General features: G+C 48.7%; 1 protein-coding gene across 1 annotated transcript in view; it reads left to right on the forward strand.

The window, feature by feature from the left end:
- Positions 1-1,028: 1,028 nt before the first annotated feature.
- Positions 1,029-17,464, forward strand: part of LOC308440308 (uncharacterized protein C16orf96 homolog) — a gene marked incomplete at both ends in the record, with an annotated part of 31,731 nt that continues 15,295 nt past the window's right edge. The window contains 5 exons of the mRNA XM_080942322.1: positions 1,029-1,448; positions 15,114-15,218; positions 16,587-16,667; positions 16,846-16,932; positions 17,030-17,284. Of these exons, the coding sequence (XP_080798448.1) occupies positions 1,029-1,448; positions 15,114-15,218; positions 16,587-16,667; positions 16,846-16,932; positions 17,030-17,284 (948 nt within the window). The remainder of the gene's footprint in view (positions 1,449-15,113; positions 15,219-16,586; positions 16,668-16,845; positions 16,933-17,029; positions 17,285-17,464) is intronic.

Raw genomic sequence — 17,464 nt, forward strand, 5'->3', positions numbered from 1 at the left:
GAAGTCTTTGGGACTTGGCCCAAGTCACACTGCCAGCATCCAAGGGTCTCCAGTTTGCAGACAGTTTGTCATGGGACTTCAGTCTCCATAATCGCAAAACACAAACAGAACAAACCAAAAATGCTCATAAACTTCTTAGAAGGATATACGAAGGATATACCCTAACCCTAACCCTTAGAAGGATATACAAAGCCCACAGGTTTTTCTCTCCCTTCCTTTCCTTCCTTTGTTTTGTTTTTGTTTTTTTCGAAACAGTTTTTTTCTGTGTAGCCCTGGCTGTCCTGGAAGTCACTCTGTAAACCAGGCTGGCCTCAAACTCAGAGATCTGCCTGCCTCTGCCTCCTGAGTGCTGGGATTAAAGGTGTGCGCTACACCACTCCCCACCCCCGGAAAGCAATAAAGCCCAACACTCAAGGGGCTTTATCACCTGGGTTTCTGGGACATCCAACACTTGAAGCCTAGAACATACCTTGCCTTCTCCCTCTTCAGGAGTAATTGCCTGGGTGGCTGGGGGGAGGGGCAGGAGTACAGGTACTCTTGTCCATATCCAGAAACCAACTTAGTTCTTTAGGCTCTTTTCTCATCCTCTTTTCTTAAAACCGTGAACTTCCTGACTCTAAGAAAACCGTATCCTGTCCTGAGTCCAGAGACTTCCAGGAAGTGAGTTTTCTTTCCCTCACCTCTCTGTGTTACTTAGAGGCCTTATGTAATCAGAGGGCTTGAGTGAAAGGCTACCCTTCACTTCTGAAGCGTTTGTCAAAGATTAATTGACCACCTCCTCTGAGCAAGCTTACCTATGAACACCTACCCCACCCTGGGTTCTCGGAACCATGTTCTTTGGCATCCTAGCAACCAGAAGCCCTGGTCTGAGCTCTCATAAGGACAGAGGCCATTCCTTGCTGACCACTGTGACCTGCCACCCCAAGCCTCTCAGGACCTGTTGGTGTATCAGTTCAGATAATTGAAAGCCGGTACTGGTCCCCAAGGACACTCAGAAGCCCTGCCACATCAGCCCATCCCCTGGCAGGATGAGCTTCTCCATCACGTTCACTGAGCTGGTCAATCTGGCGATACCACAGTGTGGGGTAGTGAACTTCAAGGCCTTGCACCTAGTGCTCCAGGGCATCCTGGAGCACATCCAAATCTCAGAGCTCAAGAAAGTCCTGTCAGGGGAAGAGGACTTCCTTCAAACGTCACAGGTGATGTCTATGCCCAGGGAAGGAGATGCTCAGCCCATCATCAACCCAATGAAGAGGCTTGACAACATCTTCGATCGTGTGGTAGACCGCATTGAGAAGCTAGAGACCAAACTGGCTGAGATACAGGATATACCCTCGACTTCACAGCTGATAGAGAATAGCTATGGGAACAAGCGGCCTGCTGAGGATTTATTGAATAATATCAAGATACAGAAGAGGCTTGAGGGCAATGAGAAAGCCACAGAAAAGGTAACACCTCCCCCCCTTCTGGAGAAGCACTCTAGACCCCACCTCTCCTCCTAGGCACCATGTCTTCTCTTCTCCCTTGTGACGGGATATATCTGCTTATGGAGAGTAGGTGAGGCTTTGTCAGACAGAATTCAGGTTCCTTAATTGTATAATGAGGAAAGAAGCCAGATTCAACAGACAACATAATTTAAGATCCTGTTGTTGCAAAATACCCTGACTAGGCAAATATTCATATCCAGAAGGCAAACTGGAAGTTTCCAGCTGTCTTACTCAGGGTTTTTATTCCTGCACAAACATCATGACCAAAGAAGCAAGTTGTTCATCACCAGAGGAAGTCAGGACTGGCACTCAAGAAGGTCAGGAAGCAGGAGCTGATGCAGAGACCATGGAGGGATGTTACTTACTGGCTTGCTTCCCCTGGCTTGCTCAGCCTGCTTTTTTTTATAGAACCTGGGTCTACCAGCCCAGGGATGGCTCCACCCACAATGGGCTGGACCAGGGATGGCTCCACCCACAATGGGCTGGGTCAGGGATGGCTCCACCCACAATGGGCTGGGCCTTTCCCCCTTGATCACTAGTTGAGAAAATGCCTTACAGCTGGATCTCATGGAGGCATTTCCTCAACTGAGGCTCCTTTCTCTGTGATAACTCCAGCTTGTGTCACGTTGACACAAAACCAACCAGTGCACCAGCAAACAAGAGCAGGGGCCCAGGGCATGGATATGGGGCTTCTTTCTTTCTTTCTTTCTTTCTTTCTTTAAAGATTTATTTATTATATATAAGTACACTGTCGCTGTCTTCAGACACACCAGAAGAGGGCATCAGATCTCATTACAGATGGTTGTGAGCCACCATGTGGTTGCTGGGATTTGAACTCAGGACCTCTGGAAGAGTGGTTGGTGCTCTTAACCACTGAGCCATCTCTCCAGCCCAGGGGCTTCTTTCTGGAGTGAAGAAGATGTTTGAAACTCCATCAAAGGGATGGATATAGATGTTGAACTTCTATGGTGTGAGTACTACTGAATTATTTATTTATATTGTATTTATTTATATTGACTATTTTGGACTGGAGAGATGGTAAAGTGTTTGCTATAGAAACGTGATTATGAATTCAGATTCCCTTTTGTCCCAGAACTTAGAAGGTAGAGGCAGGTGTGTGCCACCACTGCCCAGCCTCATGCAGATGTTTAAATGGCTATTTTGGCTGAGGAAGCAACTCAGTAGAATGCTTGCCTACAAGTGTGAAGCCCTGGGTTGAATACTTAGCCCCAAATAAAAGCAGAAATGTTGCGCATGCTTGCAAGCCTAATGTTGGGAGATAGATGCTGGAGGGTCGGAAGTTCAAGGGAAATTCCACACCAACCTAGGTACATAGGACCCCTGGTCAAATGATAATAACAAAAAATGTCATGTAACTCTTCAATTTAAAAAAAAATGAGGTTGCATGATTGTGGAGTGCATCTTTAATCCCAGTACTTGGGAGGCAGAGGCAGGTGAATCTCTGTGAGTTCAAGTCCAGCCTGGTTTACAGAGTGAGTTTCAGTACAACCATGGCTTCACACAGAGAAACCTTATCTTAAAAATCAATCAATATGAGGGAGACTCTATAGTCACCATGACAATAGGAGCTTCAACTTGGCAAGAGACATGGATAAAATGAATGAATACAAACCCCAAAGAAGTAGCCATGTGATTATTATCCCCAGTCTGTAGGTGAGGAGTATCTATAGTTGACACTCAGAAAAGCTCTACAATTTGCTGGAGGCTCCACAGCCAGTAATACTGAAGCCAGGAACTGAGTCTAGTGCTTGACTCAAATCCCTACCTTGGAATGTCATACCCCAATCCTTCCTACTCTAGGATGTAGTTATATCGATGTGACCAGTTCGGAAGGAATAAGAAAAGAAAACCATGGGCTGGAGAGATAAATCAGCAGTTAAGAACACGTGTTGCTCCAGTCTTTGGAGGTGGACACTTTTAATCCCAGCATTCAGGAAACAGATGGACCTATCTCTGAGTTTGAAGCCAAGCTGGTCTACAGAGAGATTTGCAAGACAGCCAGGATACACAGATAAGCCCTGTCTCAAAAAAGAAAAAAAAAGAAAAAAGAAAAAAGAAAAGAAAGAAAAAGAAAGGAAGAAAGAAATAAAAGATCAAAAATAAAACAAAAGAAAAAACCATTTGCTGTTTTTACAGAGGACCTGGGTTCAAATCCCAGTTCCCAGGTTCATAACCATCCGGGATCTCTGTTCTGATGCTCTCGTCTAACCTTCAAGGACACCAGGCATAAATATGGTGTGCACACAAACATGCAGGAAAAAACCTGTACGCATAAAATAAAATTTAAAAAATCTTTAAAGTTTTTAAATGAAAAGGAAGAGAAATAAAGCCTTTAAGACGGCCCCGAAGGCAAAGGCGGTTGCTTGCTGGCGAGCCTGACAACCCGAGCTGAACTCCTGGAACCCACATGGTGGAGAGAGAGAACTGACTCCACAGGCTATCCTCTGATTTCCATGAATTCCCTGAATCTGCACGTACATGCACACGCAGAGCATGATAATGATGAGTATAATTAATTAAAGGGGGGTTATCCAGACATATTTTCCAACACTTGGGAAGACGAGGCAATGGATGCTCAGATTCAAGGCGAGCCTGAACCGTCTCTGCCCTAGCAAGCATAGGGCCCTAGGCTGCTTCATCTCCAGTGAAGAAGGATTATTAACCGGAGAGCTGGACTCTCACCCACTGCTTCAAGGAATAGAGGAAGGCGCAACTCCTCTGGAACGCAGCTCATAGGTCTCGAAAGGTGAAAGAGTCACCACGTGGCTGTGACAGCAGCGCCACTCTGGGGTATGAAATCAAAAGAACTGAAAACAGATTCAACCAAATGCCCGCACGCTGGCGTGCCTAAGAGAAGCCACCCAAATGTCTCTGAGCTGAGGGCACTTCTGCGCTGGCCCCACATCAGTTTTGAGCCACGGGCCTTGAGCAGTTCGCCTTCCACCAGCGTCCCACTAGTCTGTGAGATGGAGATCAGAGTCATACCTCCTTCTTTAGCTTCTTCTGTGTAGAGGAAGGGTCCTTGACACCCAGCTAGGACTAAGTAAATCCTAGGCCTTGCGGGGTGGAGGGGGCGGGGAGATATAGTTTGGACTAAGAAGAAAAATGACATTTTGAGAGCCAGGAGCAAGGCTGCAGGTCCAGAGTGAAGCACTAGGGTCAGGAATTCTTCTCTTCCACTCTCCACAAGTCTACGTATGAGCCCTGATGGTTAGAAGAGCCCTAGACTGGAGAGAAGTAGAGAATTATCACCAGCTGAGCCATACGAAGGGCTCTTCTCACCCCCCAATGTGTGGCAGAGTCATTAGAGTTACACCAGTCACTCAACAAGCCTCAGAGGAGGGTCTAAACCGGTCACCAGCCACAGAGAGGCTGCTGGGACTGACCCAGGGGCCTGCAGGTGTTGTGACTTTCCTGGGCTGTATGCCTGTCCCGTTTCCTTCCTCCCTTCCCCTTTGCTCTCTACCCAGACATACAGTGCACCGTGTACCATGTGAGCAACACACTGCCCCAGTTAGCACCTGTAAGCTCTGTAGTAAGTCTACAGGGCGGGAGCTTATTACTCCGTTTTCAGATGCTGAAGTGGAGGTACAGGTTAACTGAGCCAGATGAGGTCATCACGCTGGGAGACAGAAAAGCCATCAAAGCCTAGCAGGGTGGGCAGGTGGAATAATCCCAGCCCTCTCTGCTAGTAGGAAAGAGTGGGGCTTGATGACTATCAATGGATGTTTCCTTATCCCAGGACTGTAGTTGGAATTCACCTGAACTGGGGCCAGAGACAGCTCAGCTGGTGGAATGCCGGCCCAGCGTGCATGAAGTCCTGGGTTCTACCCCAGCAACACATAAGCCAGGCATGGAGGCAGCATCCCAGTCTGTGAGTGATACAGAAAGGTACATTCAAGGTGTCCTGCCTGTGGCTTCTCTCATCATCACTCAGGGATTTAACCTGAGCAGGAAAACAGAGTTACAATCTCAGTGAGTCCTGAGGCCCTGGCCCCCGTGGGAACAGAGGTTCTGAGGTTGTGGAGTCCTGGTGGGCGCAGGAACCCTATCTGGTCAACACAGTCAGGTCTGACACCAGGCAAAAGAGCCAAGCAACACAAGAAGGAGTGTCTGTCATTCTGCTGAGGGAAAGAGGCTGGAAGGAACACACACTCTGGGAGTCCATTTATGTAAAGCATCCAGAAGAGGCAAATCTGAAGAGCTGGAGAAGGGATAAGTGGTTTCTAGGAAGAAATGGCATGAGGAATGACTGCTAATGAAGACAGATTTTTTTTTTCAGGTAAATAAAATGTCTTGAAATCATGGGTTCAGGAGCAGAACAGAGCAGGTATGCCCGGGCCAGCATCAGCCTTGTTAGGCTTCAAGACAACACTGCTGGAGACAAGGCTGCTCCTGATGGCTTAGGGCCTTATGGCAGGATAGATGGATCAGATGTTGGAAGTGGTCGCCACAGCCTGCCTCCAGGGTCTTTGGCCTTGAGAAAAGAACTCTCACGTGCCCTGAGAAGTTGAGGGAGATCCCCTGCTCTGCTCAGGAGAGGCCTTGTGGACAGGAGCAGACCTGGCACTGTAGTCCTTAGAGGACGGTCTTACTGATAAGGAATGTTCCGGCCACTTGGAGCATGCTCCAAGTGAGCCACTGGATGAAGTTGCCATGGTACCTGGTGTAAGAACAATAGGAGCTGCTTAGGTAAGTGCCTGCCTGAGCTGGACAGTGACGATGGCAGGCCAGATGTCACAGAGATGCTGGGATCGCCTCCGCTGTGCCCTTCCACGACCTTTCTCTGGGATGCTTGGGATATTGTATCCGAATACCCTCCTTAAAGGGCACAAGAAAAGACTGTTGTTCTCAGTACCCACTCCAGAGAAGGCAGGGGTGCCTAGAAAACCAACAGAAACACAGAAGCCTCCTGCCCCCTCCTTCCCCCAAGGTAGGCCCAAGGCCCATACACACTGGCCCCACAACAACTCCTTATTAGCAGGGTCAGGTTTCTCTGTCCCAATACTCGTGACATAGAGGAAGGCTCACTCTCTGTGGCTTGGCACTGTCCTGTGCATTGGACGGTGCCACGTAACACCCATAGACGCTGGACATGCCTCCTTCTTTTTTTTTTTTTTTTTTTTTTTTTTTCTTTTTTTGGCAGTCTGAAGCCTTTATTCAGTGGGTCTCCGTGTCTAAATGAAGGTGTTGGGCCTCTGGGTGGTGAAGCAACACGCGGTGGGGCGATGGGAATTTAATCTTGGCGTCGTGGAACTGCTTGACAGCGGGCCGGCGGCACTTGCCAGCTGCAATCTCTTCCACCTTCAAGATCTGGATGGAGTGTGCGCGGGCACGGTGACGGGCACCCATGTCCCGGTAGTACTGCGTGACTGTGCCAGTGGTGGTCAGGTCCCGGTACTCTCGGTACATGTTGTGCGTGCCACTGCGGGAGTCATAGCGCAGCCAGATGCCAAAGTTCTTCACACGCAGGGGCGACTTCTCGAACACCTGCCCACAGTACACAATCTCCCCGGATGACTTCTTCATCTTCTTTAGCTGCGACACAAAGTACCAGAAGCGGGACTTGGCCACCACATAGTTAGGTGCAAAGATCCGCATTCGGTACAGTGGCCGTGTGTGGCATTTTGGGGTGGGCAAGCAGCGCCCCATCACCTTGTACTCCCGAAGCGTGCCCGACGCCTTCATGGCACTGCGTGCTCATTCACGGCCACTCACAAAAGCGACATGCCTCCTTCTTACAGCCACTGAAACACCTGTTTTCAAACACTGCCAGGCGCCCATCAACCCAGGGGAGGATGCTGGATTAGGAAACCTGGCTTGGGCTGGGGATGGGTGGGAGACACACACCTCTTACCCCGGGACGGGGGGGGGGGGCAGAAGAAGGATTACCTTAACTTCATGGTCAGGTTGGTCTGTATATCAGGTCAGCTGTACCTAGATAGCCAGACCCCTGTCCTAGGAAGAGAGAGAGGATGGGAAGGAGAGAGGAAGGGAAAGGGAGGGAGGGAAGGAGAGAGAGAGAGAGAGAGAGAAAGGAAAAAGAAAGAAGAAAACTGCCAGGTGGTGGGTGGCACACACTTTTAAAGATGGGCAGATCTCTGTGAGTTCAAGTCCAGCCTGGTCTACAAAGCAAGTTCCAGGACAGCCAAAGCTACACAGAGAAACCTTGGGTGGGAGGAGAAGGAGAAGGAGGAGGAGAAAGAAAAGAGGCAAATTAAGCTTCTACAAGGGTCTGCCACCTTTTTCAGACTGTAACCCGGTCTGTCACCCCCAGCAGTTCCCACACCAGCTCCCTCTAGCAGGTTTCTCCCAAAGGGCAGGCCCCTTTGAGCCCCCAGATCCCTCATCCCCCTGGAAAGCTGCCTTTGTTGGACCCTGTTTTTCTCAAAGAATGACTCTGGCACCCAACTTCGAAGGAGAAAAGAATGACATTAGCCCTTTGCTTTTAAGGTTGTTCCAAACTCCCTCCCTCCCCTTCTCTCCCACAACCAAAGTGTGACTGTTGTCCATTGTAAACATTACAGTGACTTCACCATCAGTTTGGATTTGGGGGTTGTACGATGTTGCTTAAAAGGTGCTGGCTGCAGAGACTCGGGGTTGAAGCTGTTGTCGGGAGAGCAATGAGCGCTTTGGACTGGGTTGTTGCCCTTCCCAGAGCGTTCTGAGGCACTCCTGCTGTTCCCAGCCTCCTTGCCCATCTGTCACTGCTCTGGATGTGGCATGTCAACCTAGGTGGCTGATTGCTTTGGGGTCCTGTAGTATACCCCTTAAGGCCTGAGAACTCTCTAGAGGGAGCGGTCACAAGCAAGGTCACGCCTGACTTCTAGTGCCTAAGCCAGGCCGGTTAGCTTCTGGGTTTGAGTCCCCTGTAAACTCAGCTCCATCCAAGTCTGGTCTGTGGACTCAGTACCTGGCCAGAGGGAAAACTTTCCCATAAGGCCCTAGTAGCCGAACTTGTCCAGACTTGTGGCAGACTGCTGGTTGATCCTGTTAGGGTCCAAGAATCGCTAAAAAATGATAACCCAGACTCAAATAGTATGCAAAAGCAAAGAACGTTTGTTCAGCTGAATTTCCTGCATGCAGGGGTCTCCCTCTCCCCATTTGGGAATGGAGAGAGACCTCTGGTAGACGCGTAGGCCCAGTTTGTATTGTTAGGGGAATTCCTGGGTTGGTTAGCTCTATCTCTAGGGGTCTCTCTGATTCTATGATTAGTTAGGTTCTCAGACTTCCCAGTAGGTTGCTTACTCATTCTAGCTATTTTTACTTGAGGCCAGATGACAAGGCGTCCTTGGATTGGCTTGCCCGAGGCTGTGGTTGGCTCACCACAGGTTCCCGGATCCTGATTCTCATTTCTAGGAAACAGAAACTTAGTCTCCCAAACTGTCAGTTCATAGGCTGTCATGGAGTCAGCCTGGCTCTGGCTAACCTGGTCCTCTGAGTCACAGGGCATAGAGAGGCATGAGAGGCAGCAGGCGGGGTTGCTGGCCTTGGGAAACCTGCCAATGCAGTGACATAGAACAGACCCTCAGACTGGAATGGACCCCGGCTTCTATTTTGAGCCTTCACTCATTGGGCAGCCCAAAGATTCTGCCTTCTCTTCTGTCGTTTGTGTTGGAGGGGTTGTTGGTTACTTTTTAGGCAGGGCCTCATACAGCCGAGGCTGGCTTCAGACTTGCTCTACAGCAGAGAATGACCTTGGCCTCCCGATCGTCCTGCCTGAGATTTCAGGTGTGGCCCTACCAGTGTGGCACTTAGCCATGTTTGTCGGGAAAGGTTATTCCTGCCTGAGGAGTTTGGGCCTCGAGTGGCTCTGAAGGAGACAGGAGAGAGGAAGCAGAAATAGACTTTTGGGTCTGCATATAGCACATAGTCTGCATATAGTCTGAAGAATAGTTTCTAATCACACGTATATGGGGCCTTAAAAACCCATCTCGACCTGGCAATGGTGGCACACACGTTTAATCCCAGGACTCAGGGGGCAGAGGCAGGTTTGTCTATGTGAGTTCAAGTCCAACCTGATGTATAGAGTGAGTTTTAGGGCAGCAGATCTACAAAGGGAGGCCCTGTCATCACCATCATCACCACCACCACCATCATCATCACCACCACCACCATCATCATCACCACCACCACCATCATCACCATCACCACCACCACCACCATCATCATCACCACCACCATCACCATAATCACCACCACCACCATCATCATTACCATCACCATCATCATCACCACCACCATCATCATCCCCACCATCACCATCATCACCACCACCACCATCATCATCACCACCACCACCATCATCACCATCACCACCACCATCATCACCACCACCACCATCACCATCATCATCATCACCATCATCACCATCACCACCATCACCATCATTCACCATCACCACCACCACCACCTTCACCACCATCACCACCATCACCACCATCATCATCACCAATGTTGTTGTCATCATCATTGTCATCGTCATCATGGTATTTTACTACTTTGTTAAAATATCCTACATAAGCAGAAAGTCCATGTATTGGAAATGTATTGAGGAATGGAGAGATGGCTCAGCGGTTAGAGCACTGACTGCTCTTCCTGAGTTTAATTCCCAGCAACCACATGGTGGCTCACATCCATCTGTAATGGAATCTGATGTCCTCTTCTGGTGTGTCTGAAGACAGTGACAGTGTACTCACATAAAAAAAATCAATAAATCTTTTTAAAAGTGTGTAGAACTCAGTTATGGCCAGGGATGGGGGTGGATAAGACATTTACCAGAGCCTTGTTGTTTTGTTGCTCAGTGATACTGTGTCCCTATGCCTACGCTACGTTTGATTTCTCAGCTAATGGACACTTGTGTCCTTGTCATTTGGGGCTCTTATGGCTAGTGCTGTTATGAACATGGATGCACAAGTTTCTGTGGGCCCTTTAAGAAGATTTAGCCAAGGTGTGGTGGTGCACACCTTTATTCTGAATACTCCGAGGCAGAGGCAGGCCTCCATGTGTCTGAGACCAGCCTGGTCTATATACCGAGTTTCAGGACAGCCTGGGTCACAAACCTCTAAAAACCTTACTTTTCTTTTTGTTTATAATTACGTTGTATGTCTGTGTAGGAGTGTGTGCACTGTGCATTTCCTTTTGGAGGCCAGAAGAGGGTGCTAGAGCCGCTGGTGCTTGAGTTACATGGGTGCTGGGAATTGAGTAACTCTGGTCCTTTAAAAAGTACAAAGTACCCCTAACTGTTGAGCCATCTCTCTAGCACACACCCCACTTCCACCTTTTTTTTTTTTTTTTTTTTTTTTTTTGGACCAGATCTTAACCTGGCCTCAAGGCTCCTAGGCTCAAGTGATCCTTGTACCTCAGTTTCCCAAGTAGCTGGGACTACAGACGCTAGCACCATACCAGACAACTTCTATATGGGACTATCTAATTATCCAGGCACCATTTGTTAAAACCAACGATTCTTTCTCTCACTGGATCATCTTGGTGCTTTGGTTAAAATTCAGTCAAGGGCTCAACCATTAAGAGCACTGGCTGCTACCCCAGAGGAGCCAGGTATAGCAGACACAGGGTGACCGCGGCCATGTGTACCTCCAGGCCCTGGGAACCCGATTTTCTCTTCTGGCCTCTGCGGGGGCATCACGTGCACATGGGGAACACAGACATAAATGCAGATAAAAGACTCTTACACCTAAAATAAATAAAATGTTACAAATTAGTAAAATGTGAACCTGTCCATCTGTCTCCAGGATGTCATCTTTATTCTGCTGATCTGTCTGTCTGTCTTCAGGACAGCACCCCCTGTCTTTTCTTTTGCTATATCAGAGGCAGAAGCCAGGGCTTAGTGCACACTGGACTAAGGCTCTGACCCTCACCTCCAGTCCCAGCTCCGCCACACTGTGCTGATGGCTTTTGTCTTACCATCAAGATGACTCCTGATCTTTGACATCCGAGAGTTCAGGTCTCCTATGTTGCTCTTTAAAATGACTTGGCTGTTCTGGAGCAGTGAGGCCCCGTGAGAGCTGCAAGGTTATCAGCTTTCGTGAACTTACCCAATGGGGATTGGAGTAGATTAGAATAGGTTGGTAGGCAAGTTTGGAGAGTGTGGCTATCTTAACAGTACAGCCTGGGGCTTGGGGATTAAGAGCACTGAGGACCAGGGACCATTTCCAGCACCCATGAAGTAGCTTACAACTATATAACTCCAGACCCTGGGGACCAAAATGTAAGGTACCAGGAAGTCACGTGATCACAGATAAACCTGCAGGCAAAACACACATATGTATAAAAATAGGTTAAAATGCAAACATTTTTACTGCATATGCATTGTGTACATGTATGAAAGTGTTAAAGGATAAATAAAGTTCTTTTAAGACAGAAACACGGGGAGAGGTCATTTTCTAATTATTTAGAGAAATCTTTTTTGACCTAACTAACCAGGGCACGGATGGAACCCAAGTGTCTGGTGAAAGGAAACGCATCGGCTCAGGACCTTCAAGACCAAGTTCTCAGCTCAGAGGAGATTCTTTTGTTCCAGAGGGACAATGAATAAAGCAGGGAATAAGAGATAGAGACAGGAGATAGAGGGTGAGGGAGAAGGGAACAAGGGAGAGGGAAAGGGAGGGGTTTTTGTCCTGGAAGACAAAACACTGACTCCAGATAGAGAGGAAACAGATATGACCCACAGTCAAATAGATGGTGGTTTATAAGGGGGTAAGTGAAAACCCTGTGTTAAGATGAAGTGATTAATTTTAATTTTAACTGGGCATGTTAATTAGGGCAGCTAAAAGGGGACTTTTTAAAAAATAATTATTTATTTTATGTTATAAATACACTGTAGCTGTCTTCAGACACATCAGAAAAGGGCATCAGATCCCATTTCAGATGGTTGTGAGTCACCCTGTGGTTGCTGGGATTTGAACTGAGGACCTCTGGAAGAGCAGCCAGTGCTCTTAACCACTGAGCCATCTCTCCAGCTCCTAAAGGGGGCTTTTGATTGCTGGACTTCAATACTTTGATAGTTGGACCTTGGCAGACAGGCTCAGGATGAGGAAGTGTCCAAAGGGAATAGACCTTGGTGGGGAGCTTTAGGAATGGAAGCAGAGGGAACCAGGCAAGGCGGAGGAAGCAGGGGAGAAGGGCAAGGCCTGCCAGAGTCGGGCTTGCCGGGCTGGGCTACCCAGAGGCTCTCATTTAGGCCAAGGAGCTGCTCTTGTTTTGTTGTTCTGTTCGAGGCTAGCCCTGAACTAGCTATAGCATCAGATAACCTTGGACTTTCAGTGTGAGTGTCTCTGCTCCTCAGGTGCGGAGGTGAGGTTGCAGGTGTGTCCCCTGTTCAGGTTTCCGGGCCTGCACTTGTTTTATGGAGTTTACCCCTCAGAACTGTCGCCTTCATGACCGATGTGAAGGGAGAGCATTTTCTTCACTTTGGGAGGCCTGGGAATACAACTGCTCTTTGCAAAATGATATTGTACCTTGTCTACACACCTGCTGAGTTAAATGATTAGTTCTAATCACTGATTTCTCAGTGCTTTCTTTTTCAATTTTTTAGATTCATTTTATCTTTTCTGCGTATGAGTATTTTTGCCTGCATGCATGCATGTGTACCACTTGTGTGCTGTCAGAAGAGAGCACCAGATCCCATTACAGATGGTTGTGAGCCACCATGTGGTTGCTGGGATTTGAACTGAGGACCTCTGGAAGAGCAGCCAGTGCCCTTAACCACTGAGCCATCTCTCCAGCCCCGATCAGATTTTTGTTTTAAACTGGTATTATATTTAGTGACCTTTAGATAAAGAATTGATTGAACCACCGAGGTTAATCCAACTTGAGCATGACACAACAGTTCTCATGCGTTGCTTGGTTTAGTTTAGTGACAATTTCGTTGGGGATTGTTTGTTTGTTGAGACAGGGACCCTTCATGTCCCCCCACATCACCGTGACTGGCAGCTTTGAGATAGTCTTGTGTAGCCCAGGCTGGCCTCAAACTTGTTATATAACTGAGGATAACCTTAGACTCCTGTTCCTTTTGCCTCTACCACCTGAGTTTACGGGTTATGGTCAGGGACCATCACTACCAGCTGTTCTAGGGTCTTAAGATGGAGAATTAAGCATTGATTGAGATATTTGTTGAGTGACTGGTCGCTGGTAGCTATAATAATGCCTCTGTGTATATACTGCTCCTGCATCCCATAAGCGCTGAGACACCGTTTTTGTTTTGTATCGGTGCAGCCCCTCCAGATTTCTTTAGGCCATTGCTCTCAGAGACTCTTTTTCTTTTATTTTCAACTTCTTTATGACTTTGAGTTGGAAATGTGTCTCATGCCTGGAATTTTAGCATTGCTGATGCTGAGGCAAAGGAGTTTCAGGCCAGCCTGGGATGCATAACAGATAAATAAACGTGTCTCAAATCAATAGAAATAGCTACGGTGCTTGCTCTTGGGCAGATGAGACGCCCCAGTTGGTAATGTGTTTGTCATACAAGCACAAGGATCTAAGTTCTACCCCCACCAACCATGTTAAAAGCCATGCATGTGGTTTCTGCCTGGAATCCCAGTGCTGGAGTTGCAGAACCCAGAGGAAACGTGGGACTGGTGGCCATTCGCCCCCCCACTAATCAATGATCTACAGATCCCACTGAAAGGCCCTGGTTCAAAAAACTGAGGTGGATGGTGACTGAGAACAACAGCCAGGGTGACCTCTGGGACACACGCACAGAGATACACCGACACACACGCACATGCACACTCATACTCACTGAAAGTGCCTTTTACGTAGCATGTAGCTGGAGTTTTGTTTTTGTTTTCTGAGACAGAGTTCTGTGTCACCCTGGCTGTCCTGGAACTTGCTCTGTAGACCAGGCTGGCCTCGAACATCTGCCTGCCACTGCCTCCCACGTGCTGGGATTAAAGGCCTGCGCTCACAGGCTTGGCATAACTCTATCTCATTGTTACCCATTCTCCTGCTCTTCGTCTTTTCCAGGAAGTTCCATCCTTAAAATGTGTATAAATTATAACGTATATAAATCATGCATTTGCTCTTAGTATAATTGTAGAGAAGTACTGGCTTGTGCCATTTTGTTATGTGTGAAACGGTTCGTCACACTTCGGGGTATTTACACACAGGACCATCTTCCACTCCCCCGCTCACTTTATAGCTGAAGAATCAAAACCTAGAAAGTCACAGAAAGTCACCAGTCTCTGTGAGCTGAGCTATGACCCCAGCATTGCAGACATGAGCTTCTGCCCCGGAGGTTACCTGCAGCCCCTTCGACTTCCCCTCTCACCAGCCAGAGCCAGTCTCTGCACGTAATCAGAGGGATCTTTGAAAAATATGAATCCCCGGGACGTGGGCAGCAGAGGCAGGAGAAATCCGTCAGTGTAGACTGCATAGTAAGTTCCCGGCCAGCCTGGGCTACTCAGTGACACTCTGCCTCGAAAAGCCAGTCAATCCGTAATTTTAAGTTTCCTGGCCTCTGGGTACATTTGCCTCAGGACTTTCAAGAACCAAGAAGATCCCTTAGGTGGCTGTCACCAAAAGCTTCTGACGTGACATTCTTTCTGCACCGAATTTCATGGCTTCCTCTCTTTTCTCCCCGTTCAGTTTACAAGGACTCTGCAGGATCTGCTCAGTGACGTGCACATACTCAAGAACACTGTGGAGACTGTTCAGAAGGATGTGGACACCATTAAGTTTGTATTTGAAAAGGTAGTCATCCCGCCCCCTTTTACTCCACCAGAAAGGGAGGAGAACAGTTTAAGCCACGCTAGCCGTTTGCCCTGTCCCTCTGAACGTTCTGTGACCCCGCTACACAGTCCTCCCTCTGTAAAAAGCATCAGGTGTCAGTAACAGAAACCTACTTCATCCTGACTTAGGCAAAATAATAGGAACTATTGTTTTACTTTCTAAAGTGCTTAAAATGTGTGTGTGTGTGTGTGTGTGTGGTGTGTGTGTGTTTTAATGTTTTGTGTATGAGCGTTTTGCCCACCTGATTGTTTGTGTGCCTTGTGTGTGTGTGTGTGTGTGTGTGTGTGTGTGTGTGTGTGGTGCATACAGAGGCCAGAAGGTGTCAGATCCCCTAGAACTGGACTTAGAGATGTTTGGGCGCCGTTGTGTAGATGTTAGGAGGTTCAGGGTTGCCAAGTGTGGGGCAACTGCAGAATTCAGGCTCACCAGCTTTCCTTTCACTGGAAGCACTACCCGCTCTAAAAGGCAGGCTAAACCTAGCCCAGGGGGACTCTACTCCACGTCATCAGCCTGAACACGTCCCAGCCTACCGTGGAGAGATGCAGAATCCCTCAAGCAAGAGGCAGCAGCCTCCAGACCACAGCGGGGTGAAGTCGAGCTGGAGCCAGGTCTTCACCTGCAAGTCAAAGTGTTGCTGTTAGACCATTTGCCTCAAAGAGAGTGAATTAATGTAACATTTGAGCCTTGGGCTGTTCTGGGACTAGGTCAGGACCACTAAAGGCTACAAAGGACACCTTGGGGGAAGTATGTCTGAGAAATAGTTCCTTCTGCGCGCATGTCTTGCAGATTCATTGTCCTCAGTGTTTACCTGCTCTGTAACGGGGCAGACTGGCTTAGATCTGATTCTCCAGCCCCACATCACAGCAAGCTTCGCCACTCCTGGTTGTCTGCAACACGGGATCAGTCTGAGGTTTTCAGATGTGCTCCCCAAGCACGTCACCAACTCAGTCACATCTCCTCCGGAAGAGTCTTTTCCCCCCACAACAGAACATTTTTATTGTTTCTCTGCCAACTTCATGTCACGTGCCCCACGCATGCGTTTCCGGGCCCTTCCATGCCTGCTCTGCTACCCTTGTGGCCTTGCCCCGCTTGAAGATTCTTAATGATCTACCCATTCAGCATCCTGAAGAGGTCAAAGATTGTTAAATACTTTGTAGCCACATATTTCCCAGACTCCCCCCCCCCTTTTTTAAAAAAACTATGGAACCCCTTTTCCTTCCTGGGAAATTCCATCCTTCAGTTCCGAACTCAGTTAGCTACTATGGTGAGAAGCAGCCAGACTGGGACCAGAACCTGTACCCCAGCCTCAGATTCAGTTTCCTTGGACAGGTAAACCCACAAAAAATGGAACTTATCGGCGAGGACTTGAAGATACAGAGCCGGAAGTTGAGTGCCCTGCAGCGGGAAGTGGTAAGATCTTTGGATTCCGGTCGCTTGCCTTGTGCACTAGGGGCTACAATAAGTCTGGAGAGCAGCACGTTCTAGAACGGGCTCCAGTGAGCAGGTGTGGCAGCCACACACACACAATCCCATCTCCTAACCCTGCCCTCTCCCGGCACCCACCCCCTCTCTTCATCACACTACACAGGTTACCCTCCAGAACAAGGTTCGTTCTGTCCCCCAGCCTGAGGAGTTGGTGCTCTGGAGTGGCCTCCATGAGGCTATGTTCAGTCCAGTGAGTGGAAAAGGGAAGACTGGGTTAAGGGGTGGGGGTGGGGGGGATGATAGCAGACCAACCAGCTCAGCTCCTCCCCCCTCCCCCCTCCCTGCAGGAACAGCATAAACTGGAAGTGGAGCAGTCCAGCGTGTGGCAGAGCATGACTTCCTTTCCAGAGTCTTCCTTGGAGCAGCAGCCCGAGGTTGCTGGTCACGTTCACATCCCCACCCAAAGCGCCACCCCTGTCCACGCCATGGTGCACTTTGAAACCACAGAAGTCCTCAGGGATGAAGCACTCACTCGGACTCATGAGATTGCTGACTCCGCTGGGATAGAGCAGGCTCAAGCCTCTGTGTCTCCGATACACAGTGTGAGACAGGCTGCCCCTGTCCCTGTCCCTGCCCCTAGATTTGTGCCTGGACTTGGTTTCATGCCTGGATCTGGTTTCATGCCTGAATCTGGTTTTATGACTGGAGCTAGAATGTTTCCCCCAGGTGCTTGGGCCTTACCACCAAGTGGCTGGGCTAGGGGTAACATTTGGCCTACGTGG

Source organism: Micromys minutus (assembly GCF_963924665.1).
Source record: "Micromys minutus genome assembly, chromosome: 31".
NCBI classification, from domain to species: domain Eukaryota; kingdom Metazoa; phylum Chordata; class Mammalia; order Rodentia; family Muridae; genus Micromys; species Micromys minutus.